This window comes from Lampetra planeri, chromosome 3 (genome assembly GCF_965212315.1).
Source record: "Lampetra planeri chromosome 3, kcLamPlan1.2.h2, whole genome shotgun sequence".
In the NCBI taxonomy this organism is placed as follows: Eukaryota; Metazoa; Chordata; class Hyperoartia; order Petromyzontiformes; family Petromyzontidae; genus Lampetra; species Lampetra planeri.
Genome location: NC_136109.1, coordinates 1509233 through 1536305, shown reverse-complemented (window position 1 = coordinate 1536305; position 27073 = coordinate 1509233). Strand labels below are relative to the sequence as shown.

The 27073-nt window shown below is 46.4% G+C and overlaps 1 protein-coding gene across 5 annotated transcripts in view; it reads left to right on the top strand.

The window, feature by feature from the left end:
- The first annotated feature begins 2168 nt into the window (after positions 1-2168).
- The window catches only part of FANCC (FA complementation group C), a 55364-nt gene continuing 30459 nt past the window's right edge, over positions 2169-27073 (top strand). For 3 of the 5 annotated variants that reach the window (XR_013588711.1, XR_013588707.1, XM_078618600.1), the window contains exons 1-11: positions 2169-2299; positions 4221-4439; positions 5231-5315; positions 6692-6786; positions 8034-8150; positions 8989-9053; positions 9609-9776; positions 11594-11753; positions 13695-13750; positions 17688-17790; positions 18158-18233. Coding sequence is in view for 3 of the 5 variants with exons in the window: in XM_078618600.1 (XP_078474726.1) it covers positions 4257-4439; positions 5231-5315; positions 6692-6786; positions 8034-8150; positions 8989-9053; positions 9609-9776; positions 11594-11753; positions 13695-13750; positions 17688-17790; positions 18158-18233 (1108 nt within the window). In the remaining 2 variants the exon portion in view is untranslated. The other 2 variants (XM_078618611.1, XM_078618621.1) reach the window with 2 other exon arrangements.

Genomic DNA, 27073 nt, shown 5'->3' with positions numbered 1-27073 from the left:
CCCCCTCAATTGGCGAATGTTGTGGAGGTTTTTTTTATTTTTTTGTCCCAGACTGCCTCGGCAGGCTGTGGTTTAGCAGAAGGCAATGATTCTTTTCGTTTGGCTTAACTTAAGTGAGCTCTATAATTCTTGACTTAAAGCTTTCGTGACTGCAGGAATTCAAACTCTTTGGGTCTTTCGGTAAAGTCACGGAGATAGGTTCAAAGAAAATAACAAAAAATTACGACGTTTCGATCGCTTGTGTTGCGATCGAAACGTCGTCGTTTCTTGTTATTTTAAAAATTTTCTTTAAACCTATCTACGTGATTTCACCGAAAGGCCCAAATAATATGAGCTCTATAATCTTACGAAGAATAAACACGGCACGCGCGGTGGCATGCGTACGGGGACTTTTGCCTTCGCCGTGGGGGTCGTTTGACCATACTTCACCACCCCCCCCCCCATGTGAACTAGGACTGAACGATTTGGGGAAAATATCGAATTGCGATTTCCCTGACAGATATTGCGATTGCGATTTGATTTGCGAGTCAATGTTTTTAAGTCAAGCTTTAGTTCAATATTCACTGTGTAATCTCGATTTGAAGCTACCGTGACTGTAGACAAAAATAAAATTCTTTTTAAAAATTACAATAATTTGTTCTACCAACGTGATTTTACCAAAAGAACCAAAAAATATTCGCTGTGTAATAGATTTAGAACACGTGATGGAGCATTACCACGTGATACCATCAAAATATGAACTGCTCTATATATTCTAATGCAAAGATATGAATTGCTTCCAACGTGTATTTATTAAAATTGTAGTGGTGATACGCGCTGGGTGTATATGTCATGTGCCAGCGCGTATGTACGGGTGTGTGTGTGGTGACGCGCGCTGACGGGGAGGAGCAGGCGTCAGTGCGCGGGTGGGGGTAGTGCTGCTGATTGGCTGTGTGCCGGTGACGCGCCCAGAGGGAGTGATCGGGTAGCAGCGCGGTGTGATTGGTCGGGGAGTGGAAACACGCGCTGAGCGGAACCGGATCGTAGGGATAGCGCGTGGGGATTGGGTAACTGGGGAGCGGTGCCGACGTTGAGGTCCGCATCCGCTCCGTCTCCCGGGAAGAAGAGGTATATAAGGTGATGCACAGAGGAGCGGGAGGCAGAAGTGGAACCATCTAAGAATGAAGACGAAGGTGCAGAGATAGAGCCCGGAGAGGAGAGTAATGGAGAGTAATGGAGAGTAATGGAGAGTAGAGGAGAGTAATGGAGAATAGAGGAGAGTAAGGTATAAGTGTGTAGCCAGCGAGAGAGAACGGTCTACACGAGCTGAGTAATGTATAGTGTGTAGCCAGCGAGAGAGAACGGTCTACACGAGCTGAGTAATGTATAGTGTGTAGCCAGAGAGAGAGAACGGTCTACACGAGCTGAGGGATGTATAGTGTGTAGCCAGAGAGAGAGAACGGTCTACACGAGCCGAGTATGCATACGGTGTAGCCAGAGAGAGAGAGGAAGGTCTACACGAGCCGAGTATGCATACGGTGTAGCCAGAGAGAGAGATGCAAAGTCTACACGAGGCGAGTGGAGAGTGTAGCAGAGGCGCAGAGTCTACACGAGGCGAGAGAGGAGTGTAGCCGAGGCGCGGAGTCTACACGAGGCACAGAGAGCCAGCAGCACAGAATCTAAGAGAGTCAAGAGAAGCGTAGGGTGAAGAAGAAGAGGTCACGAGTTGTACCGTTGTATGGTGACCGCATTGTGAAGAAGAGAGGCCACGCGTTGTATCGTTACAAGTCAAGATTTAATAAAAGAAGTGTGTTCCCGTCAAGGAGTTTCCTGCCGTCATTTTCCAATACTTCAAAATTATTAATTGAAATAGAACAATCAAACGTAGAATAATTGTTAGGTTAAATAATTAAAGTTAGAATAATACAATAATAAAACAATTCCAATAAGAAAGTAATAGAACTTTTCAAATCGCAAAAAAATCGCAGCCTTTACGATTTACTAATCGCGTTGTTTCAAATTGCGATTTCGATTTGACATCGATTAATCGCTCAGCCCTAACGTGAACACGTTAAGCCGATTCCCGATGACGTCATAACTGGGTGGCGCAGTCGACGTCCCAAACGCGGCCGCGTGAAGGAAGGAAGCCGCCGTGACGTCACGCGCGATGCTCGCTCTCAGTCGTCGTCGTGGCGGCGGTTTAACGTCACGCGAGACAAGTGGGAGAATGACGTCACGCGGCGGAGGAGTGACGTCACGCGACGGCGGGCGCGGGGTGTCGGCGCGAGGAGAGAAAATAATTTGGCGGCAAAATTCGACTGTAAGTACAGTGCCGCGCAGTGGCTGACGCGGCTTGGGTTGCATGAAGTGTTTAAAGAAAGTGGAATAAAATCCCCTCACAGACTGAACACGCCAGCGGGCGCTTCTATAACGCTCGTCTTGATGCCACAAAACTTTGGTTTGTTGTCCGTCCCCCGCACCTCCCGTTTTGCGCGGTTGGTTACGTACGGTGCGAAAGAAGTTCAACCGTACACTATTAAGTTACCAAAGCAATCACCGCGTCTTATGCTGAGAGGAATGGGACGCGTTTTGTGTGAATTAGAAGCCGAATCGCTTTCATATTCATGGCGCAATGTGCGTGCGTCAGTGTTTTCGTGCGTGCCGTGCGGGTTATTTTTGCCATACTTCACCACTTTCGTCAGTATAGGGCAGGGGTTCGTGAGAGGGTAGAATAGAGAGCTGTACTGCCCTCTGCTGCCCAGTGCCTATAACACCTGTTATGAGCGTCGGTCGCCAGCCCTAGAGACTCTTCACTGCTTCGCTTTCGAGATCCACGCATTGTGGGTGATTTTCATATAAACATTGCTAAATATTATCTTAGTAAGTGAGAATATGGACCCATAGGCTTACACAGAGAGTCATAGACTCACTCATCCAGACTCATAAGGAAGGACCCATAGACTCACAGAAACCCATTGACTTACATAGAGACCCATAGACTCACCAATGTCAAAGTTTGAAAAAAATAAGAATAGGTTTTACACTTTCTGGCAATAAAACAGGTGTTAAAACATGTTCAAACACCAAATATAAATATTTAGCATGGAATCATGTCTGCATTAATCGCACACGGTACTTGTGTTGAACATGTCAATAAACATGCTCTGATAAATAATTAATATATGCATTGTTATTTTTTTACTGATTGTGGCCTACGCCGGAGACGGCCTTCTTCAGGGCCCAGTCTCAAGCAGCAATACACCGGAGAACGCCAATAGGCGAACAGAGCAAAGGCAATGCTCTTATCAAGCTCGGGGTGAGCAGCTACAACATGGGACCTTTTCTGCCAGACTCAAAGTATTCAAAAGTAACAAGTTTTTACCCCTTTCTGGCAATTAAACAAGCTTTAAATCGAAAATTAAACAGGTGTTAAGATACTATTTGGTAACTGATGACGGACGCTTGTGTTGCGCTCGAAACGTGATTTATTTTTATTTTCTACCTACGTGACTTTACGGAAAGAACCAAAGAGTATGGATTCCTGCAGTCACGAAAGCTTCATATCAAGATCGGTGTTAAGATGTTCAATCACTAAATAGAAACCCTTTGCAAGGACCATCTGAACACCTGTTTTTGTAAAAAAAAATACGGGGATCTGCCAGTTACATCATGAGCTATGCTTCCACCAACACTATTGAACCGAATCGCAATGAACAGAATTCTGAGTAAGTTCTATCCCTAGTTATAACCGGCGCTTAATCTCAGCCACATACATATCTCCTTATTTTGGCCTCCTAGCTTTCATACATCAGTTCATAGGACATGGGGTGCAGTAATATAGGCGTACCTTATACTCTAGTGGTAGTGTAGAGGAGAGAAATACGCGGTGCGCACAGTTAAGTGGATGCAACTGAGGGCAAACAGGTGTGCGCGTTGCAACATCAGGTTTGCACCTACAAACCGACAGTAATTAAGGGGATAAGCGGGTGCAACCGAGGTCGAACAGGTGGGTACGCTGTGACCGGAGATGGGGGGTGATGATAAGGGACTAATGGGGCAACAGGCGCCAACCTGATGGGAGCTTAAGTGGAAGCACGTGAGGACTCGGAATTAGGAGGGGGATATAAGCGGGAGTGTGTGTGAGCGAGAGGCAAGATCATTACGCGTTGACATTTGAACCCGCGTTTTTCTGTTGGCGCATTAATAATATACATTTTATCTCTTTTTTTTCTCTCTCCCAGTTTTGAAAGTTCACAACGGGTGCACCGCCAAACGCCATGGCCGAACGAGGTGTTAATGACGAGTTGGAATTCTGGCTGCAGAAGGCGAAAGAGTGGGAGCATTTGTGTACTCAGGAAACAGCTGGACATGTAACGGACGCACTTCTTGCAGACATATGCTCCCGTCTGCCAGCGCTGCAGGAATTCCTCGCGAAACTTGGCGACATCACCAGCCACGGGGTGTGTATGTATGTATGTGGAACGATGTTAACTACCTTTCCTGGTGTACAGGAGGTCGTGGGTTCTAACCCGATTCTGACGCCTGCTGTATATTTGGAGTTTTTGGCTGCTATACATTTCCACGTGATAAGCCACTTCGTTGAGCTATCATTTGTAATGGCCAGGTCGCTTCTATAAAATAGCTATATTGCTCAAGTGGGCCTTACCTGGTAAAATAAATCGAGATTTAGTTTATGTTGAACTTCTTTCACAGCGTCCGTAGCCAACCGTTCTAATCGGAAGTGCAGGAGGAGGATAGCCCCACCAGTGTTCCACCACGTGTGTCACAATCTACCGCTAAATTAACCTCACGTGGTGGACTCTTCACGCTTTTAAACTTGAGGTCAAAGATCAAGGTTAAGATGACATCGTGACCAAAGGATCATCGCCAACGCTTTTGCTACGCTCTATGCTTTGCCAGACCTGGCAGCTGCTGGACAGTAGACAAGTGACCTCAAGGGACTGCCGTTGTATTATCCCACCGCCTGGTCTTGAGGGCCAAAAGCATGAATCGTTCACTAAACCTGATTGATCAAGTGGTTGCCCCCAACAAACACAAATTTGTCTTGCCAGTCGTTTAGTAGGACATCGCGAAGTGGCATCATAACATGTGATGTCATCTCATTAGGCTCGGAAGGTGACGTTATATTCGCTAATTAAATACTTCCGAGGACTAACGCACGTTGGAGAGCCTTGCATTATTTTTCAACCTTGTTATGTTTTGATTTTGTTCATTTTATTATCTTTTGAAGGGTGTGACAGGCGCTATTCGACGCTTCCCTCTGATTGGTCAGCTGCTGGGCCGCCTGTGCTGTAACGCCGCTGTTGTGTCCAACGGTGAGGACTGTGGCTCACACACAATCACCCACACTCGACAATTACAGTGTTCTCAAAAAACTAGCGTTCTGTCACCTTATTTGTGTTGTTTTTGGCCGCGGTAAATTATCACACGGCGTATGTCCATTAAGATTCAATCATATTAATTATGGAGGGAAAACATTTGAGTGAAAATCTTCATGGTCTAAGCCAAACTCACAAAAGTCATTTCCTGCTCAAATGATCATTGAGGCAGTGCTCATGTCCTGATTACAGCCCTGAGCCAGGGGTGGAAATTCCACATTCTTATGACAGGGAAAGTAACTATCTATAGAACAGTCACCGTTGAATTCCCCACAAAGGTGTTCTCGTAGCACACAGCGTACATTTATTCTGATTAATCCTATAAATCATGACAACAAAAACACGTGTCGGCTAACGTCTTAAGTCAAATTTTAGAGGCATAATACCATTGACTTAAAATAAATGTGTTCCTTATACACAATGTTCCAGTTATAACTGTTCACTATTGTGTTCACTGTCACTAAAAGGTCAGTCGAGATACAAAAATGTAAATCACATTTGCATATAACCAGATGGGGTGTTCATACAAATAAGTTCCAGAGTTTTAAAGAGACGATGGAATGTTTTGCAGAAGTATATCGTTCTGTATAAATGCACATCTGAACAATTGAATGGGCTCAACCCATTTCCAAGTTATACACAAAGGCTGTTTAGTAAAGTACTCTAATGTTAAATAGCGGAATTCATTTGTTGCGAGAGTGCATGGCCTGTATGTATTGTGTTGTTTACTGCCATACCCTTAATCTTTTTGTATCCTGTGGTGTTTGGCCCTTCTTCATCTTAACATGTGTTCAGCGTTTTGCGGTGCACTTTGGGCGAAATTTTCGTGCTTTCGCAGTAGGAGCCGACGATTGCTTTTCAGATTCCAACTGAGAAACTCGCGGGTAATTTTTCACATTTGGCAAATTTGGACCGCAACGGCGGCATCACAGTGGCCGACTGTTACTAATGACGTCACGCCATTTATTACCATCCGCCGTCAAGCAGACGGCCACATATATTTACAGTTAATAATACACCGCAGTATTAATCAGTGCAGCCTGCCGGATTCGAACCTCTGCAACGAGCGGCGCGCGCTCCTTCCTCCATGAGGCCATGTAATATATATGCACATTGGGGTCATGGCTAACACAGTTGCTTGAAGGGAGAAAATATACGCAGCAGCAGCACCAGCTACTCTTCTCCCTTTGAAGGTTATGGGCAGATAAAAGGGAGGAGTGTCCATTTTACGCTATGGCATGTTTTTGGAGTCAACGGTGACCTCCGAGGAGGGGTTTATGCAGCAGTAAAGATGCGTACCATCTGTTTGTCAGGAGAAAGCATCAGAGGGCTGTGGCGTTGCCTTGGAAACTTTTACACAGCCCAGCCAGGCACTGCCCTTGAGCGCAAGGCCAACGAGTGGCTTCAGGTGAGAAAGCTTGTCCCTTTCATATGTGTCGGTCGTTTAAATTCAATACGTTTGTCAATAACACTGTGGCCTTAAAATGAACGCACATTTCTATTACAGGCGGCATTTCAGCAGTGGTCCTTTTTCAAAGCGCCAGGCAGTGTTATTGACGAATATTTAAAGTTTTTGTTACGTGTGCTTGTACACCCACTGGGCTTTAAATGTATATCATTAAAGCAAAACCGTGTACAACAAGTTTTGCTAGACCACCTAAGATATCTGTTTGGAGGGACATAGCTAGAAGATGCATCAGCATGTGTGTACCTCTGGTAATTATAGAAGGCCGACCAGCATCACGATTACGAAATATAGGTGAATACAAGCAAGGTGTGGTGTTTTTTGTAAAGCTTCATCGTATTATGAAAAGAAACATTTCATTGTGCTTAAAGAAGAGAGTTTTCAATCGTTGCATATTGTCTGCTTTGGCCTTTGCATCAGAAACATTGGCAAAGAAGGTGAATAGGAAGCATCGAGAGATGCATGCTACTGAGAGGCAGAAAGAGGAACAGTTGCATCAGAGACGGAATCCAAGTTAGAAAAGTCATTTTGACTTTGAAGGAAAGTAAGCAGAGAGATTTCTCTAGACGGGATGATGCCCAGGGAATGACTGGTGATGGAATGACAGTTAAAGGTGGGAAACACACAACAGACGATGACCATTGCGGAAATGAATGTATGGGGTCAGCTCAAGCGCAAGGCAAGATGGATTGAGGGATGGGGTGAGGATGCCTTCATTCAGGAGTGGATAGATCTAGTTTGATGATAAATATTTTTTTTATCCTTTTAGCAGCATATAACTCAAATAACCGTTCTGAGCTGTACAAAGCATTAATTATAGGGTACGTTCCGTATGCACTACAGATGTGATTGTATACGTCAATGGTAGGGAGAATTCACGAGGCTTCATAGATCTTTGACAAATGACACAATGCAGCATGTTTGAATAATGCAAGCAACAGGCTGTTTTGTTCCTCAAAGAGCCTATAAGCACTATTTTAGACGAATTAGCGGTCATGTAAATAAACTTTGACCGTGGCATTTATTTCAGAGATTAACATGGTGTGGCATTTAAAATATTCATGCTCAGTGGCAAAAGTCGTCATTTATTAAAGTTGTAAATGCACGTTGAATCAAAGCGACGGAGGGTGAAATGAACGTGATAAAATCTTGGAGCCAATGTTGTCAAAACCAATCTCATCACTTTCCAGAACATGGTGTCTGCTCTGTTGGGACCACACTATTCCAGAGGAACAGAAGAAATGCAGTTCTTTGTGGACGTCCTTGGCTGCTCACCAGATGTGTACAACCACCAGCAGAACCTTCATGTGAGAACCCTTGAATCTTGCACGCATCGCTGTCATAGTTAACACCCTTGTCTTGCAGAAAGAAGCACCTGGGTTCGATTGCCTACTCGGTTCTGAGTGGGTTTCTTCCCTGTTCTCCGCTTTCCTCCCATAGCTAAAACACAAACAAAAAAGATGAAGCCATACGCTATAAATGGTCTTGGCCACAATCCTGTTGAACACATTCCTGCGGAGAGAGCTGGTAGGAACGTTGGGTTGCTCGGTCAATGGCCAAGGTCAACGGCGGCGTGGTGTATTCCGCAAATATGCCCGACTGTGAGGGCGGGCACAAGCCGGCGTGAGTAGGTTAAACGTTGAGTTTTATAAGGGCACCACGGGGTGACCAGCCCCTCCCCACCCAGCCCCACCCCTCCCACCCAGCCCCACCCTCCCCACCCAGCCCTTCCCCACCCTCCCCTCCCCACCCAGCCCCCCCCTGCACGACGGACGGACACAATAATCCCCTGTGGGCTGGTGGAACCAGTGGGTTCCTACCAGTAAAAAATAGTCTTTGGACTCATTATTGCTTTCCAGGGTAAAGAAGTTATATTTTTATTGGTTAATCCACAGCAGGCTCTTGCAACCATATTCAACCCTAGACTCTACAGCCTACATACAATTTCTCCTTGACTATCACAGTCCAGATTTTTACATGGGTAAATTCTTCCAAAATATTGATTACAGTAATTTAATGTATACGTAAATTACACAGCATGACTTGAACTGTAACGATTATTGGCGCATATTGTTTGATGCGAATTGAATGCCTCTTACTACTTGTTTACTAAATGAACCAATCTGTTCTGACTTTCAAAAACAGATGGTGAACTCGTTAGTTAAGGAGTTGAGTGGCAGTCAGTGGAGGCCAGGTCATCAAAGCATAGGGTAAGCTTGCTTGACATGTGACACCCCACACAGTCCTTGCAGTGATTCATCATTGTATGTATGTATGTTGAACTTTTGCAATGTATGTAGCCAACCGTGCTAATTGGAGGTGATGGAATTTTGGGTTAGGCCACAGGCTAAATTTGTGTCATTAGACCCTCCACCACCCGACAGCCAAACAGATTAAATCGTAACGTGTGCAAGCGTTCAATGCACCGGTTATTACTGGTGAGCTCAACGGTGAGTTGAGCAATTTTTTCAGATTGTTTTTCTTGAAATCCCGGACGCATCATCAGGAATAAAACCCGTGATAATGTCATAACTGATTTCATGAATCTTATTGCCTTCGGGTGGTGGCGGGAGGGTCTTGCAACACAGATTTGGCCAGATCACTGCATGGCTTAACCCAAAAATCTCTTACGAATCATTATATTGGCTGCAAAACCCTACGTGTTCCATCTGCGCAGCAGTGATACGTTTAACCTCGAGCACAATTGTGACTTTCTCCCTCAAACGGCGTGGTGTGCTGGCTATAGTTATGTTTGTGGGTGGCAGGGCTTGCAGGGATGCCACCTTGCACAGCCTCTCTCTTGCCTGCTGGCCAGCGCTCGACCTCCCTGCCATGTTGCCATTGGTGGAGACATTACTTTGTTGCCACGGTGTGGGAACGGAAGAAGCCCTAGCGACCGGCTTCCTGCAAGCTGCAGGGGATGCCCTGGCCAGGTAAGCTGACATGCTTGACTAGTCTCGTGTGTGTTTGCAGAGGAGCAACGCTCAAAATAACGAGCAAAGCACCAGGTGGCTGAACGAAGTAAGTTGGCATCGCTGGTGGTGCATACGCCATTCACCTCAGTTCGAGCCTTCCGCACTTCACGTGATGGCCTCAAAGTGCACCTAGCCTGGCACAAGCGCTGTGGTGACGTCACCGCCACTTATTGGCGAATTGGGCTGTAGTGTTTGTTGATGGAATATTTTTAAGATTGCAACACGTTCACCATGACCTGGGACGATGAGCATAAAAGGCAATGGAGCAGCCCCGCAATTACCTGCTCACATTGGTGCAAATGCGTCCCCTAGAAGGAGCTTTAAACAGCCCCGCCACACTGGCCAGACATATTATAAGAGCTTGGAGTACCCACACTTTACCCCACCACAGGTAACCTGCTGATCGACTAACTGGCGCACCCGTTTAAAGTGATGCACGGACTGAGGTGGAGGGATTTAATAAATGTGCCCCATTGTTTCGACTGCCATGTGAAAACATTGAACCGTTGACCTCTGCTTGTTCAACTTTGCACGATGACAGCATCCCACGATGAGTGTGGTGCGAAAGATATTGAGAAACCCTTGGCTATGGTGCAAAGAAGACCTCTGATCGTTGTTGGCTCTTATAGGTGGAAAAATGTCGAATGTGATGGTGGAAAAATGTATAACCCTTGCTGGCTTTATTGAACAACACTTGACTATTCATTGTTTATATACTTGCAATTGAATCGGCTCCTCACAAATGGCCACGCAAACTTAATCATTCACTCACTTCACCCACTTAATCGGCCTACTCCCAACAAAGCCCTAATTTCTGGACAAAGGACTCAAGACTAATTAGAGAATTTATCGAAATTGAAAGAAATACAAATAATTTTAACCGTTCGGATAGCTACCGACTTAGTGCTGCGTGGAAGCGAATAATCAAATAATGCATTGTTTAAATGCATGCCAAAACAGGCCACCATACTTCAATAGGGATTACCGTTGGTACTCTATTTTAATACACACAATAGACAGGCAGGACAAGATCAATTCGGTCGCATAATGCGCATGCTTAATGTACGTTAACTCATGAATCCCCCCCCCGCTCCATTTTGTGCAAGAGCGTAGAAATGTGGTCACCACATCTACGCCTCTATATAAGGAACGAAACAGGTGGACTTCTCCAAACATCTGGCTGTCGCCTGATGAAGCTAGTTGTAATTACTGGCGATACGTCGTACTCGGATTGTAAATGTTGTGGCTTGGCTCTCCAACACACCCGTGTGCTGTACCAGTGACGAATTGGCCACGTTCTGTTTACGTGACAACCCTTGCTAGTTGGCTGTGTCGGGTGGTGGCGGGTTTAACGGCACATTTATTTACGCGATCTAACCCCAAAAAAAACCTCTTATGGACTCTTGTGACTGTCAAGTTCTTTCAAGGACAGCCCTCAATTATCCAGCAATTGCATGGCAGTGCTGCACGACCACAATAAAAACCCGCCACGTTTGTCACGAACACTGCCTTATAACAGAAAGAAATATATGCAACAGGCTAACGTTTTCAACAACGGCCCTTCGTGTGACGTGTATGCATAAACGTCTCCCAACCTTGGCCAAGAATGGCATCGTATGAAATCAGTGCCAGATACACAACATTGTAACGTTTGAAAGGGGGAGGGGGGCTTAAGTAGGGGATTATCTGTCCCACTGTGCACAAAAGCGTGCTATGGCATGGATTGTGGCCACCGATATGAATTGGGTGTGGCTGTGCGTGGCTGTGGTGCGTAGCGGTCGGCTTCAGCTGTCGCGTGCCGCCATGGAGAGCCTTTGGTTGCGCCACCTGCCATCTCTGGAAGCCGCAGTGCTGGCGCTGGTGGAGAGGGTGGCTGCTCTGCCCCCAGGTTCAGCGCCGGGCCGGCTACAGAGCCTTACAGAGGAGTCCCATCTGGTAAAAGCTTCACCTGGTAACACATAGTAACACCTGGTAACAGCTTCACCTGGTGACAGCTGGTAGCAGCTTCACCTGATAACACCTCGTAACAGCTTCACCACTGCATTGCTCCATATGGGGCCATTGATGTTTTTTTTAAATGTAATTATTTGTATGGTTGTGTGAAGCAATATTAAGACGTTGTGGCTCACAGCAAGAAGTTGCTGGGTTCAATTACTGCCTTTATATGATGACTTTGTATGTTCTCTCCCCCTCTTGCATGGGTTTTCCTCTGGATTCTCTCATTCCTGCCATAGCAAAAAAAACAGCCTAACTGGTATTGACCAAAACATCCCAATGCTGAAAATTTACCTTTGAAATAACTCGCTTGGGATTACACATGGCAGCAGCAGCAGCAGCATCGCCTCTTGTGAAAACTTGGCAGGACCTTGTGAAAGAGTCTTGAGACTCGGTGAGGCTTTCCAAGATTAACAAGCAGAATAATAATACAATTCTGTATTCTTAATGTCTCACCGAGCTCTTAATACTCTGATGGTGCGTTGTCTTTGAGTTGTGCGCCTTTTGGCGTCATCTGGTCGAACACCATGTGAGACTGGGCTCTAACAAAAGCTGTCTCTGGTGTGGACCAATCAATTTCAAGGACAATGCATACATTATCAGAGTGCTGTTTTTTGTCTGCATTTTGACCGCAGGTATTGTGGTTAATGAGAACATGATCCCTTGTAAAAAAAAGGTGTCAGTTTTGTTGCCAGATAAAAGGGTAAAACACCTATTATTATATTTTTGCTACTGGAAAAGGAGGTATCATGATGTCTCACCGAGTCTTACGACATTTTTAAAGAAGTTGCCGCTTCCAATATCTGTCCAGTCCAGAATTATTATTGGATCCCTTGAGCCACCTTGCGACCGGACCGGTGGCTTGGTGGTGGAGGGAGCGGCTCCCAATCAGAACTTTCTGAGTTCAAATCCTTGTTGGGGTTTGACTAGGCCCATCATAATCATAATAATGAGTACCACTTTCCATGGAAGTCAGCTGAGGTTGTCCTGTGGATGTACTAGCCCTGACATAGGAATGTAAACTTTCCACTTTGGCTTGGGGCTGTGAACGGGAGGTGACAATCGGCCTCAATGCTCAATGTGAGCAGGGAATCACATTGACTTCACCTCTGGAATCGCACTTTTCTTTCCGAAAACAGTGCGTCGATAGTTGGTGCAGGTATAGAACGTTGCTGCAATATCTCTTGTTGCATTGGCGCTGATAAGCAAAGCCGCTCATGTTTTGTTATAAATATATCAGTTTTGGGAGTTGTTGGTGGCTGTATTGCCGTTACTGCCATGGGTAACATACTTATTTCTCCAGCAGGTGGCAGCACTTACTTAGTTTTGTTTTTTGTATTTTTAACGACGGAATAGTGAATGTTAACTTCAGCTAAAAAGGGTGGAAAAGTGGAAGGCAAGTTTCCCTACAGAAAAAGTTATTCTACTCTGTGCGTGTAAACACATGAGGGTCGCAGAGAATTGTGCAATTTTAATAGCGCATGAAATGCATTTCCCTCGTTGCTGTCCTCACATGGAGTACATTTTCCTTTTCTCGAAAGCCTTAAAGCGTTATTTTGGAAACTTAAGTGTATTTGGCAGAGTCGTCAATGTTCTTGATTGCAACACGAGGCTTTTAAAGAGGTTATATTTTACTTAAAACCTTCCACAGGTTACCCGAACCGCCACCCCCCCCCCCTCCCATAGCTTCATGGTATCCAGTTTTGTCCAGTCTCATTGGCAGCGGCGTGCCTCTGTTGGCTGTGTTGTACACAGCAGGAAATGTTTCCTCACCGGTCTATTTAAATTCCCCCCCATTAGTGTTGCATCCCCCGTTTTTTGTGGTTGGAATATAATGAATTAATGTGTGCACTGCGTAACTGTTGACCTTCTTCCCTACAGCCTGCAGCGTGCGTTGACCACCCCGTCCTGTTTGGCGCAGTCCTCGGCATACTCCGGTGAGTTTGGCGGTGGTGTGAACTGGAATCTGGGACACACGTGGGGGGGGGGGGGGGTAAACTGATTGGCAGGGTGCAGTGCAGTGGTGGTGACGCCTGACCTTTGCAGCAAGAAGGGCCGGGGTTCTATTTCTTCCTCGGGCGCCTTTCTGTGTGCAATTCGTATGTTCTCCTGAATGAGCGTGAATGTGAGTTTGTGTGAGTGTGTCAGTGAGTGAATCATTGTTAGGTGTTTGCATGACCTCCCCATGTTTTACAGTGTGAGTGTAAAAGTGTGAGGAGTTTGTATGTTCTCCCCCTGTTCTGCATTTGATTCCCGTGGGATATCTGGTTTTCTCTCATAGCTAAATAAAAGCACACAGTGTAACCCTTATCAGCCAGTAAGCCCAATGATTGCTGCTCAACATCTTCACTCACAAAAGGCAGTGTGGCTGATGCGATATGTAAAACTAATTTTTTTGTGAAGAAGCGTACGGTCTGATTTTTAATTTAGCTACTTTTATTTTCCGCAATAACTCTGCGTGATTTTTACGTGAGATATGAACACATTTACTCAAGGCTATAATATGCATCGGTATAATTTCACTTTGGTTGGTCCTGTGTGAATGGAGGAGGCCATGGTTCCTCTTTGCTTATTATTTCACATCTTGTCTCATCAGGATTTCAAATGATATACCTGTCTGTAGATCAGATGGCAATCTCCCATCTTAAACTTTTCCCCCACATTGATCCAGAAGCAAGCCCAGGTTGGAGTAGAATTCTGCCAGATGTCCCGTTTACCGCACAACCGTGGAAGTTCTAAAGGAACCTTTTTTTTGTTAAGGCAGGAGTCGGATTAAATTACATCTCCAGGCAACACTAGCACTGTCTCAAGAATCGACGTGACTTCCCTGGGCATTCGTGCATTACACAAAGATTTGGAGCACATGCCGTTGATTTTTTCTTTTGGTAAACTGCATCATATTTCTGCTCGGATTTGAGAATTTTTTCCAATAAGATGCAATCATTTGCAAATTGTGATTACGCTTTTACTTTCCTGGATGTTTGGTAAATGATTGTGGTCCCTGGTGTCCAGTTTGCGTTGCCACAACTTGGCGGAACATGCCATGCATTGTTGCACATTTAAGAACCATTTTAAGCAGGTTTACCAAGTTTCTCGAGCCGTGGACACTTTGGCCTGCGCAGGGTCTCCATGCAAAGTTGCGTTATTTCTCGCATTAGGATTAAACTACGCGTGGGTACTTTGCGTTGAACTACATCTGATTCCAGTTTATCTGGGTCATTTTCGTATGTTTAAATATAGCCCCCACGTCATTTTTTGGGTGTGCGGTTGCAGCTTGCAGGAATAATTTAGCAATAATAATCACTTTGAAACACACCTTCACAACCGTCGTCGACTGGCAATCGTTTTTCACATGTAGTCTAAAAAAATATATATTCCGCCATGTCAAATCGGATTTACTTGAACCGTTTTCTGGTTGGTGCGCCGATGTTATGATTGCCGCTGCGAGGGAGAGGCAGTGGTTTTGGAAGCACGGTGGTGTGCTGTTATTTATTTAATTTCCGTTGTAAATTGTTTTTCCCCTCCGTGCGCATGTTTGGCTTGGCTTGTTTAAACGAGCAGCCTTCCAGTGACTGTCAGCAGTATCCGTGTAGAGCTATCAGAAAGAGAGCGCACACAGCCTGTTTACCCTTTCACCAGTTTTTGGCACAAGAAGCAGCCCGCGCACGTGCTGCAGAACAAAAGTAAATGTGTGCCTTCCGTGGAATTTACTTTTTCCAAGTCCTCCAAAGTTACTCGGTTTCGCGTGCGCCCGTAAAAACCTATCTGCGCACCGTCCGCCCGCCAGAGCCGTTGTGTGGAGCAATTGGGAGCACGTGCTCATTAATGTGCGTCGCGAAGACACTTTTCTGAAGCCGCGCACATTGGAGACACGTGCTTTCCTTTCCCAGTGTCTGGGCCCAGGGGTGCATTGCCCAGGTGGATTGTGCCTTGTGCTCACGCGACACACATCTTCCCACAATGCCATGTGCCAGAAACATTGTTGAATTTTAACTGTCACATAAATTCGTTTATTTGTAAACACTTTATTGTTATAATTAAAGAGCTTGACTGTTACCCAATGGCTACTATTTGGTAACTATTCATATGCTAATTTAACAACTGGTCTTCATTTTTTTATGTTATTCTCATTAGGCCCCATAGCATCCATTCCATTTCTCTGGACTCTCTATGTACTTTGAAGAAGGGTACCATTGCCCAAACATCACTAATTATCTATATATATTTTTATTTTCAGGCCCGTGTGTTATACACGGACGTGTTAGAGTACGACTCGAGCTTGTGCACCACCACCAGCGCAGCCTCTCCAATCAATCTGTTAAAATTCTCGACGTCTGCTGTTTTGCAAAATTCATCTGAGCTGGGACCTTTTCAATGGCCCACACGGTCCATGTGACATGACCACCACCACCGTGCCCGCATGCTTCGCAGGTAGCTGACACATTCCAGCTCAAATAGTACTTGGAATCAATTTCAGCAGCGCCAAATGAATCTCGGGCATATTCATCCGGCAGGCTGTACCGGAACGGCTTTTTTCAAGTCGTGTGTAAAGTGCTTTAAGCATGAATGTGATTTTCTACGCGTTGCAACAAAAATTTAGTGATGTTTTAAGGACGTGTGTGAACGCAGCCTTTATAAAATGTATATTTTTGACATCATTCATTTATTTGTCTATTATCCAGTAGTCTATCCTAACAAGTCCTTCTAAACCTTTAGATAAGCATTGTAATAATAAACCTATGCTCTTAGCACCCGAGCAGCTGCTTGCATTGTTTAGTGAGTGATTTTTTTTTATGTGGGCGTATCTTGCAAAATTACTTAGGCTCCCAGTTCTACCAAATATTCAGAGAATTACCATTCAGTTTTTTTTTGTTCGCGTCACTCCCTGCGACGACGGCGGTGGAGATGGCGCGCATTATTTCCCCCACTCGACGCATGTTTGCAAGACCAGGGGCTCGTTTTATACAAGAGCGCTGGTGCGTGGCAACTTCTCACTTGGTGGTGCGGCGCGTTCGTCAGAGTTACGTAAAAAAGCGCTCGCGATGACAAAGACGATCGATAGAGAGTAGCGTCACGATCGTGGGCGTGATGGGAGTTGTGGGAAGGGCAGGTATGGATGGCGTCTGGCTTTGATGCCAGGATGATTTTGCACGCAACACTGTCTTTGTGTTATTTTCTTTATTCGTTCATTTATATCTTTCATGTTTGAACACTCCTACCGAGCTCCTACAGCTCTCCTCTAACAACAATCCATGCTCAATGGAATGTAGGTGTTATGTATGGAGACGCATTAAGATTTGTGCCTTTATAAGGAAATTAAGGTGTGACGGAGGACAGCATGTTCTTGCAGGATAGGCAGGCATAGTTTTACGTGTTTCACTGGGTGGACGAACACGCGGTGCAAAAACCTTGGCCGGCAGGGTGCCTCAGCGGTAATACTGGTGCCTCGCAGCAAGTACGTCCTGGGTGTGATTCCCAACAATGAAGTAAGTGGCAGGTTATTTTTCAGCATTGGGATGTTTTTCCGCCAATACCAGTGACATTGTATGTTGTTGTTAGCAATGGGAGAAAACCGAAGATGCTGGAGGACTCCCATTCAGAACCGGGAGAGAACGTGCAAACTCCACACAAGAAAGGTTCCCGAGTCAGGAATCAAACCCAGGCACTTCTGGCTGTCAGGCACGAGTGTTACCATTGCGCCACCCTTACACCAAGTAAAATCTTGAGATTACCTTTAAATTGCACAGATGATGAGGAAACACAAAAACCACTCGGAGTTGTTATCGAGTTGTGTCTCTTCTTTGGGGAGTGCTTAGCAGCCAGCCAGTTGACCGTGTGTTTTTGCCGTGCTTGTTGTAACAATGATCATTCCAGAGCACTGCTTGCGGATGCCGCCGGCGCTTGGCCGGTGTCGGCCATCGCGCGCCGCTTCACCGCATCTTTCCTCCGCGCCAGGCAGCAGGACGACGTGCAGCAGGTGGGCGCCCTCGCTGGCCACGGCGATTGCGCGTCCGCAGGCCGGCCAGCCGGCCCGGGCTGGCCCGTTCCCACGGGCTCATTTCCTGACGCTAACACCGCTCGCAAAAAAGCTAAAAAAAGCATAGTCGCTATTCCGTACTGAAATGCGCATTCTTCGCCTGGAGAGCTGTTTGTGAGCGGTGCCACCGACGACGTAATAAAGCCGCACAATGGCGTGATTGTGGCGAGCTAATGGTTCGGTCTCGTGTGGGGTCACCCCGCCGCTCGCCTTCTGTGAAGTTAATCGCCCCGATCGGGCGAGGCGCTGGCGCGGCGATGCGGCACGTCGTATATATTCTCGTCCCCGTCTGCGCTTGATGGCCCAGGTGCGGATCCCTCTTCGCCTCTACTTTCCAGCGCTGCTTCGGCCGCTGTTGCCTCTGATTCTGCAGCCCTGCGAAGGTAAGCGATGTGACCCCCCCCCCCCACCCCAGGGTCATTGTCCTTGCAGTGATGATGTTTCGTGCATCTCCATGGGTTTAGTTGTATTTTTCATCTCTTGGGTGAATAAACGACACAACAACAACAAGGGCAGGCGTCGTCAGCAACCGTGGTGCATTCGTTAACGGTGAGGACCGGGTGCCTAATTGTACCTAAATAAACTTTAAAATAAAATAGTGACGTAACAACAAAAACATTGCGGACGATACACTACCTCCTTCACACACCTGTGCTTTTTGCACATCCCAATAGCTACACAGCCTTCGGGGAGTGCATAATTTTTGGCGGCAGAAATAGGTCGACACAAACACACTGGACTGGTTTCGACACGCAGCGTCTCATCAGATTGATATTTTCTGTACAGTATTGCTTTTGCTTAATGTCAGACACACACACACATAGTAATACTCGAGCGTGAGTCACCAATGCTATCATATAATGCACACAACGGTTGACCACTGGCTTATTTATCCGAGATTATTCGCATAACACAAACCCATAAGGGTGGTAATGGAATTATAGGCGTGTTGTCAAATGCCTTTTAAGGCTGCGAGCATGGCGTGGGATTCGAGGCAGTTTGGGAGTAATTTCTTCCAGACGAAACCGAGCTGAAAAAATTATCTACGCCGTTATGTACGTTGGCCTGTTTGCTAGATTCCGAAATGGTCAGATGTTGTTCTGTCCCATCAACTCGCGCACGCCCCAGGGATATCTTTGCATGCACGACTTTCACAAATCCCCTTAAACTTGACCATTTGTTCCCCTCCATGAGAATGTTAGCTCTCTAGTTCCTAGAGGGTAACATTAAATGCATGCTGCGTTGGGCTCTGCGCCAACTTCTCCAAAATCCTCGACAGCTAGACAGCCCCCCCCTCCCCCCAACCCTCGCTGACAGTCGCGCCTGTTTCTCATCACGGATAGCCCTCAGAAATTGAAATGCCCGAAAAATGTTGGCTGCGGCTGTGCCTTTCAAAATGTGCATGGTAACTTGTGAATGTAAAATCACTTATTAAAATGGACGGCGAAATCTGACCCCCACCCAAGAACTAACGGGGGGAGAGGGGAAAAAAAACTGCCTTAGCTTATTGAAGCCGGCGCGGAACGGAACATACAGAAGGAGCTGTTCTCTATTACCAAGGTTCACGTCACCCCCCCCCCCCACCTCGGACAACTGTCACGGGCATAGTTAATAAAGATGTGTGGCACTGTTCTTCTCCGCCACCCTTTTACTTGACCTCCTGCACACACACACGCTTATTGAATGCTTTGCTTACCCAGGAAAGCCTCACTTGAGTCTCGAGGCTTCCCCCTCCCCTCCCCCCCTAGAGTTTCTTGTCAAGTTTTCACACATTTGGGGGCGATGTTGCTGTGTGGAATCCCAATTGAGACATTTTTTGGTCATTTATTCAGCATTGGGATGTTGTGTCTATTGCTAGCTACACTGTGTGGCTTTTGTGTGTTTTTTATATGAGAGGAAACGGAGAACTCGGAGGAAACCACCTTGCAGAACAGAGGGAGAACATACAATTGCCACAGAGAAGCGTGCCTGAGTTGAGAATCGAGCCCAGGTTATTCTTGCGGTGAGGCTCAAGTGTTTCCACTGGGTCACCCCGACCTGTTATCAGATAACCTGGCATCCTGTGGACAGCTGCCAATGGGCTTAAACACAGCTGGGCTGTGTGTCGTATCTTGCCAGCTATTGGGAAAAAATATATTTGTCACGGCAATGTGAAACTAGCAGCAGGTTAACTAATTTCTGGTTTTCTCTTAACGGATTAACATTTTTCGGATTTTTCTTCATGGTAAAATGGTTTTATTTAAAACGTGCATTCCAGTGACAGAACAGTTTCCAAGGAGTGACCATTAGGGACGTTTTTTATTGGCTAACGTCAACATGCCCCAAATAGCTCTCGTTTCCCCAATGCAGGATCACGTCTGCTTAACGCGAAGCTTCAATGCACTTGTTTTACCTAAAGCCGAGCGCTGTAATTGGCCGCTTATCCAGCAAAAGTCACTTGTGTTAACACGATTGCATAAAAAAACACATTCTCTGTGCCAGCAGTAGCAAGTGACGATAACATTGCATGCACAAGGGTGAACTTGTATACGAAGCCAAGCGAAGTCACTGACGTGCGTTGTCAGATTACTCGAGCACTCTACTCAAGCATGCGTCTCTAAAGGCAGACAGGGATAGTAAAGCAGACGAGTATCAACGCTGTCGGCCTTTGCCAAGTTCATACCTGCTTGCCAATGGTTGTGGCTGTGAGCAGTTTTTTTCTTCACTGGAATTCGTATTAATATTATCGTACGTATGGACGTGGAACTTCTTTTACACCATACGTAGCCAACCGTGTCAATCGCTTGTTTAGCCAGGAAAGCCCCATTGAGCTTTTGTATATTTGAATCGAGTAATTTGCGGTGTGAGTTTTAAAGTTTGCCGAACTTAGACCACGGCACCGGCACACACACAAACACTGGGTCTGTGGGAATGGCATCACGGGACATTCCGCGTCCGCTGTGAAACTGGCGGCACGTATTTTTTCGAGTGAATGCAACTGCGGCATGAATCGGGGTGGCTGCTGGATTGGAGCCGTGAACCTCCCTGCAGCGCGCGGTGAGCTCGCCACCGCTGGGCCGTGTCACCGCCTCAAAGATCATTTCTGAAAAACAAATTGGCCAAACGTCCCAGTGGATCAGCATCCTCCCGAGAAAAAGCATCTCGAAACTCGGCGACGCTCTACCGCACAGGGTAAGCGACATCGATGGTTACAACCGTTGTTATTACGCGTTACAACGCCGCATGCACGTAAAGCCACTGCACGTTTCTTAGTTTTGCTTGGGCTTGCCCGTCCGCAGCTTGAGCCCGGCTGCGCTGCAGGTTGTGCAGACCCAAGTCGCTGCCCATGCCAAGGCGTTGCTTTCCAGCCGCCAACAAGGGGAGATGCGCGCCGAGTGGCTTTGGCACCGTCGCCGAAGATGGCTTTCAACTTGGCCACTACGCCGTGCCAGCCCTCAACCAGAGCGCTCACTTTACATGCATTTGTTATTGCTGCATTACTTTATTAGCCATTATAGCTGCCAGGTCAGTGGAATGGTATTCTGTTTGGTGGTCCAGTTTCATCCCGCCCCCCCCCATCTCTCCACGTGTTCACCTCCCAGCCTGCCGGCATTGCCATTTATTTATTTAATTGCACTTACGCACACACGTACATATTTTTTTGATTGCTTTTTGGCACGTGGTGTGAGCAGTAATTACAGCCCAGGGTGGTGGGCCACCTCCCAGAGTGCCGTCCTCATCAGTGTGAGACAGAAGCAGCTGTATTCGTGCCCTCTGTGGTAGGCCGAGGCACGCGTTGCCCCCCCCCCTCCCCGACCTGTATTTTGTCAGGCGGCTGACACGTTCACGGAACTCAGTTCTGTACTGTTGTCATCATCAGTATCCTCGGTGTTGTTTAATCACCACAGCTGATGGTTGTTTTCACATGCGGCACCGGCGGCGGCGTGTCGATGACGTTTGATTCCGCTGTCCGCAATGGATGTCCTTCAACGTTCACAGTGGTGCACGTTGAAACTCTTCCTATGGCCGGTTGGCTACGTACCGTGCGAAAGAGTTCAACAAATGTACAAAATGACATTTTTGCACAGCTAAAATGCGACTGCTTTGATGGGATAAAGGAGCAACAGCGTCACCTTGCATTGACACTTTTCTCAAAAGTCCAAGGAACCTGCTGGTTTCACCGTGCTTAGCATCATTTCCCGTACAGTCTCTACGTGTCATGTGATTCTGGGATATTCTGCTTCAGCTGGATAAAAGAGGGACGTGATTTTTTTCTGGAACAGGGAACAAGTGACGTCACGTGATTCCATAGAGTGCAATGAATATCACAGTGGATACTTCCTGCATTTAGCAACCAAGTTAACCACCACGTCGCCTAGATTTCGTTTTTTTACACGTCGGCATTGTTTGACGCTTCGTAGCTCGAGTGTTTCCCAGGATGTCTCCAGCAGACCACGTTTCCAGATAGCTCGTGAGCTGGAAATTCCAAGTACGAGTCGTGCACACTTAGGGCGGAACAGAAGAGACTCCAACTCATTGTAAGAGTCGCGGGGGCGGTGGCGGCCACGCTGCTGCACGCGGCTGCCTGTAATGATCCAGCACTTTGAAGGCCACAGTGAGGGTCGGTGGATCACCGCAGGGATCTTGTGAATCTCCCGTTCTTCCAGTGGGTGGGTGTCACGGTGCCATACCTTGATTTTCTGGCCGATGGCAGTAGCAGCAATGTGTGGACAAGCCTCCAACTGTTCCATCAGTAGAGGGATAGAGTGTTGCCCCTTCACACTTGTGGGTTTTCTCTGGGTGTTTTGGTTTCCTCCCACACATAATAAACAATAATTCATCGTCAAAAAACATCTTCATATGCGCCCTCCATGTGTTGCTGATGATACAGCGTTGTCAGATGCAGTTTGCATGAGTGACGCAATATAAAAAAGACTGATCATTATAACGATTCAATTGTGCTCGGTTTAAGTAATTGCAAAATAATTAACTCAATCGCATGGAGTTTTCTATTTTGAAAGCATTTAAAGAAAGACAAGTGTTAAGGTTTAACTTGAGTATTTAACTCCAATGTGTGCCTTATAGAGGATATGTCAATGGGCTTATATTGAGTAATAGCAGTTACTCCCTATGTATAAAGAGGAAAACCTTACTGAACTTTGAGAATCTCTTTCAGAAGGGCTCCTGCATTCGTAATACATTTGGCCAATTCAATTAATGAGCATTAGGCATTTGGGAAGAAACCAAACTTCTAATGTTCAAAGCTCCGCACAAATGGATTCAGCCCGCCTGTTATACTGCCAACTGCGGGCCACTTTGCAGCCTAAGCGAGCTTGGAAGCTTCACAAAGTTGCACGCTGTGCCAACCTTTGCTTCCAGAAATGCAGGCCCCCGAAGCACTAGACTAATGGTGTGCAGGAATATCGAGGCGCCTGACTGTAATTTACAGATGAAAATGCTTACCTTCGAACACTGTACCCTTCCGCGGGCAGACGATAGCGATCGTGCACCGCCCGCTATAAACGGAGCATTGTTCACCGTATCATTGTGATAATAGGCAGGCAGCACGCGTCATTTATCACCCGCTACTTATGAAGTTTGCTTCACTCAAAGCCTCCTGGCACAAGCCTTTTTTTACCTGCTTTGAAGTTTGTTGTTCAAGAGCTGTAAATATATACTGGTATCCAAAAACGTTCCCTTTCCCATGCGGCGCTTTACCCTTGATTCATCTCGGCCGCCCTCGTGCATGAGTGTAAAGTCGAGTGTAAAGTCAAGGGCAAAGCGTTCACGGAACAGCGCGTTATTTAAAGCAAAAAAATAATTAGCGCTGTAAATGTTTTACCACGTCGGGGACGGTGCGACAGCTCATCTTCACCATTACCACGGAACGATCACGCAGGCGCCGTGGTGCTTCATGAACTGATGAACACTTGCAGTATGAAGGAGTTCAAGTTTAATTTAAAGCTGAACAGCTGGAACCGAACAAAATTACCCTTGCCACAAAGTCACTCCCTCTTACAATTACATTACAGTTATTCGTGTCAAATTACATTTTATATAATTGGTTAAACAATCCCCATAACTGACACTACGTGAGAACTGACAATTGGCTGTAAATCATTAGTAGTTGATTAACATTAGATGTACAGTATATATACGATATATGACTTTGCAGCAGATTTTGCGAAACTATATATTTATTATGGTGTTGGTATGGATGCATTATAATTTCTCTTGGGGTAATTTATACTGGGCTGGAAGGCACGCTTAATTTTAGCAAACTGCCCTTTGAAGATTAAACATGGGCTCCAGATTTAGCAGCAGTGGAGTGTGGCGATGGCGATTAGAGTTTTGCGTGTCTGGCTGATAAGAAACTGTCACGGCTCGCACCACTGTAACTGCCCACCAACCCAAGTGCCCTCCTGTCAGCACTCGCAATGAGGCCCATTTTCGTGACACCCGTCTCAAGCTTCTCTGTGTGTACTTAGCGGAAGATTAATTAACGGAGCATAGCATTTTATTTTATCCGTTACAGGGGCCGTATTACTGTAATCTTTCCCTTCCATACATACATTGGCCCGCAATCCGAATAATTTACACGACAAATCCGCTTTCATTTATTCAGTTGAGCTCGGCCAGCAATCATTTTTCAATTAACTTGTTAGAACCCACGCTGCGAGTTAACCGCCTTGTCCTAGGTCAAACAATAACAACAATGCAAGAAATGTTGTCGTTCCAAGCCGCTTTGCCCAGGTCTAGCTATTTGAATAGCACAGCGCAATGAAACCGAACGTACAGGATATTAAATATGGTATTTTATTTTGGAATGTACAGGATATAAGGTTTGTAGGAAAAACACGGAGGGTACAGAAGCGTGCTTATATGACTGAAGTTCTGAACACAAACACTGCCGTCTATTGATCAAATCCCACGTCCAGGAGAAATGCAGTCTAGGTGGATAATTTATTCCAGACGAGGGAAAAACAGCCCTCTCACAAGCAAGCACACCTTGGCCCTAATTGCGAGTGTCTGTGGTTTTAATGTAGAGCTCAAAACAGTACATTGCGGTTGAGATGTTACAGTCTCCTCCCTTGTGGCCACAGTGGAATCGTGAAGAAATTAAAGGTTGTCTATCAAGATGCAGAATCAACATTTTTTTATATTTCCGCAACTGAACTAAATGTTGAATGTGGTGTACTGTATATGTATAGTCAGTCATGCTATCGATGTTGCCAGTGTGTTAAAATTGTAATTAATAATGAACTCCGTTTTATATTAAAACTGGCCTATCTTGTTCAAGTTCATGAGTTAGTTGGCTTAGCCAATTGGTTATCAATGAGTGCATGTTGTGTCTTGAAAAATAAACCCCTTATTGTGTTAGGTTTTTTATTCCACCCAGCTGCTCACTAAATAAGTTTGGCAGGCCTGATTACAATTTGTGAAAGCTCTGGTCCCAAAGCCTGCTGCCAAAATAAGCATCCTTCATGCCTGGAAAATGTGAGGATTGGGTTTATTGCGTTATTATATTTTCACTTGAATTCCCTCTCCCAGTCATCCCGGCAAACTTTGTTAAATAAAAGAGGATGGAAGAAAAACAGTGAGACACGTACCGTGTGGAGCGAGTGAGCAGACACGCTCGCTTGCACATTTACACTCGCACTCACTGACACGCACGCACGCTCTCACACAAACACACGCACACTGACACACACGCGCGCTCTCTCGTGAGCCTGGAAAGGAAAAAGGAAGGAAACCCATCTGCAACAAATTACGTCGGGACGGCCCCAAAATAGCAGTGGCGGGCAGCTGGCAATGGCAGGGAAATGGAATCAAAGGGCGTCTTAGTCATCAACCCGACCCACACACAAATGCCTTGTTGTTTGCTTAATCCTTGCCACCCCTTCCATCGCATCTGACTTCTACCGTGCAGGGGGTGGGCGGGCGGGCGGGCCGTGGAGGACTGAAGGGTGGCAGCCCCAAGTCGTTTCTGTTTGTCCCGCCGGGTGAGTGGGGCCTCGGTGCAAGAGCGTTTATAACGCGGGGTCCAGGGTGCCGGTGGTGCCGCCGCCACCACCGGGGCCGCCGCGTTGTCGGGGAGAAAGCTCCCTTTGTGTGGCGCAGCCTCGCACCGCCGCGTTTGGGAAATGGTGCTGTCGATAGGCTTTGTTGCGCCCAGCAGTGTTCCTGGACTGCCATGGTTAAGCACATTAAACGGTTTTTGTTGGGAGCACTGGTCCCAGGTTCAGCATCTCAATTACCGGCCTTGATTGATTGTGTCAGACTGCCGAGGCCGCTGCTCAACTTTAAAAGACACTTTACCGCCGAGAGCACCACGCCAGTTTTTAACCTGCATGCGCTTGTAAAAAAAACACGCACATTTGTGCTTAAAAAATTACGTGTCGTTTTTGTTGTGCCCTATTATTCCAGTTTTGTTTTAATATCTACCTAAAATAATCCTGCTTCAATAAGCATGAGAATTCGGAGTGAGCCTTGAGAGCATGGCGGCGGTGTCGAGTGTGAGTGGCGGTTTTCATTATTCACCAAAACGAGGAGCTGGCGTTTCACAGCAAACACCGACGACGACGACGTTGCTCACAGCGGCCATGTCGCCATGCAACCTGACACCTCGGCTCAGACAAAGCGTCCGCCGCTCCACGACCAACGTAATGACCCGGCCTCGGCACCGCTGAGAAGTCCCCCCACCCACCCACCACCCGCGTGCACACGGGGCCTTCCTGCACAACTTGCCATGGGTTTTGGCGGATGCAAGGGATGTCATTAGACGGTCTGCCCGGGCCCAAGGGCTCTGGCCATGATTGGCGCCATAATCGCAGACCGCGGCGGCTCCCCTTTTGCTCGACGTTGATAATCGCAGCGTCTGCTTGAAATAATTTCTCTTTTTTTTTCCATTCTCGGAGCTTCACTGCCGATTTTAAAATGTCAGTGTCTAGAGGCTCCGTGTGATCCCTACTGTGCGGCCTGGCATGTTTGCGGTCTGCATTCTGCGCAGCTTCGCCCCGTGCATGATTTTTTGAAGACCTCTTGTTTTTATTTTTATTAAATTTTTACAGTATTTTTTTTATTTTGTGAAATTGACCCAATTTTTTTCCATGGCTTCTGAAGCACCAGGCCAGACATTCCTTCCCTTGAGGTCTGCCAACTCGAGGCTTGTTTGTTCCATAGTGGAAACTGTTCTCGTTTAAAATACACAACGGTTCATATAGCGTTGTGTGCAGCAGCCACT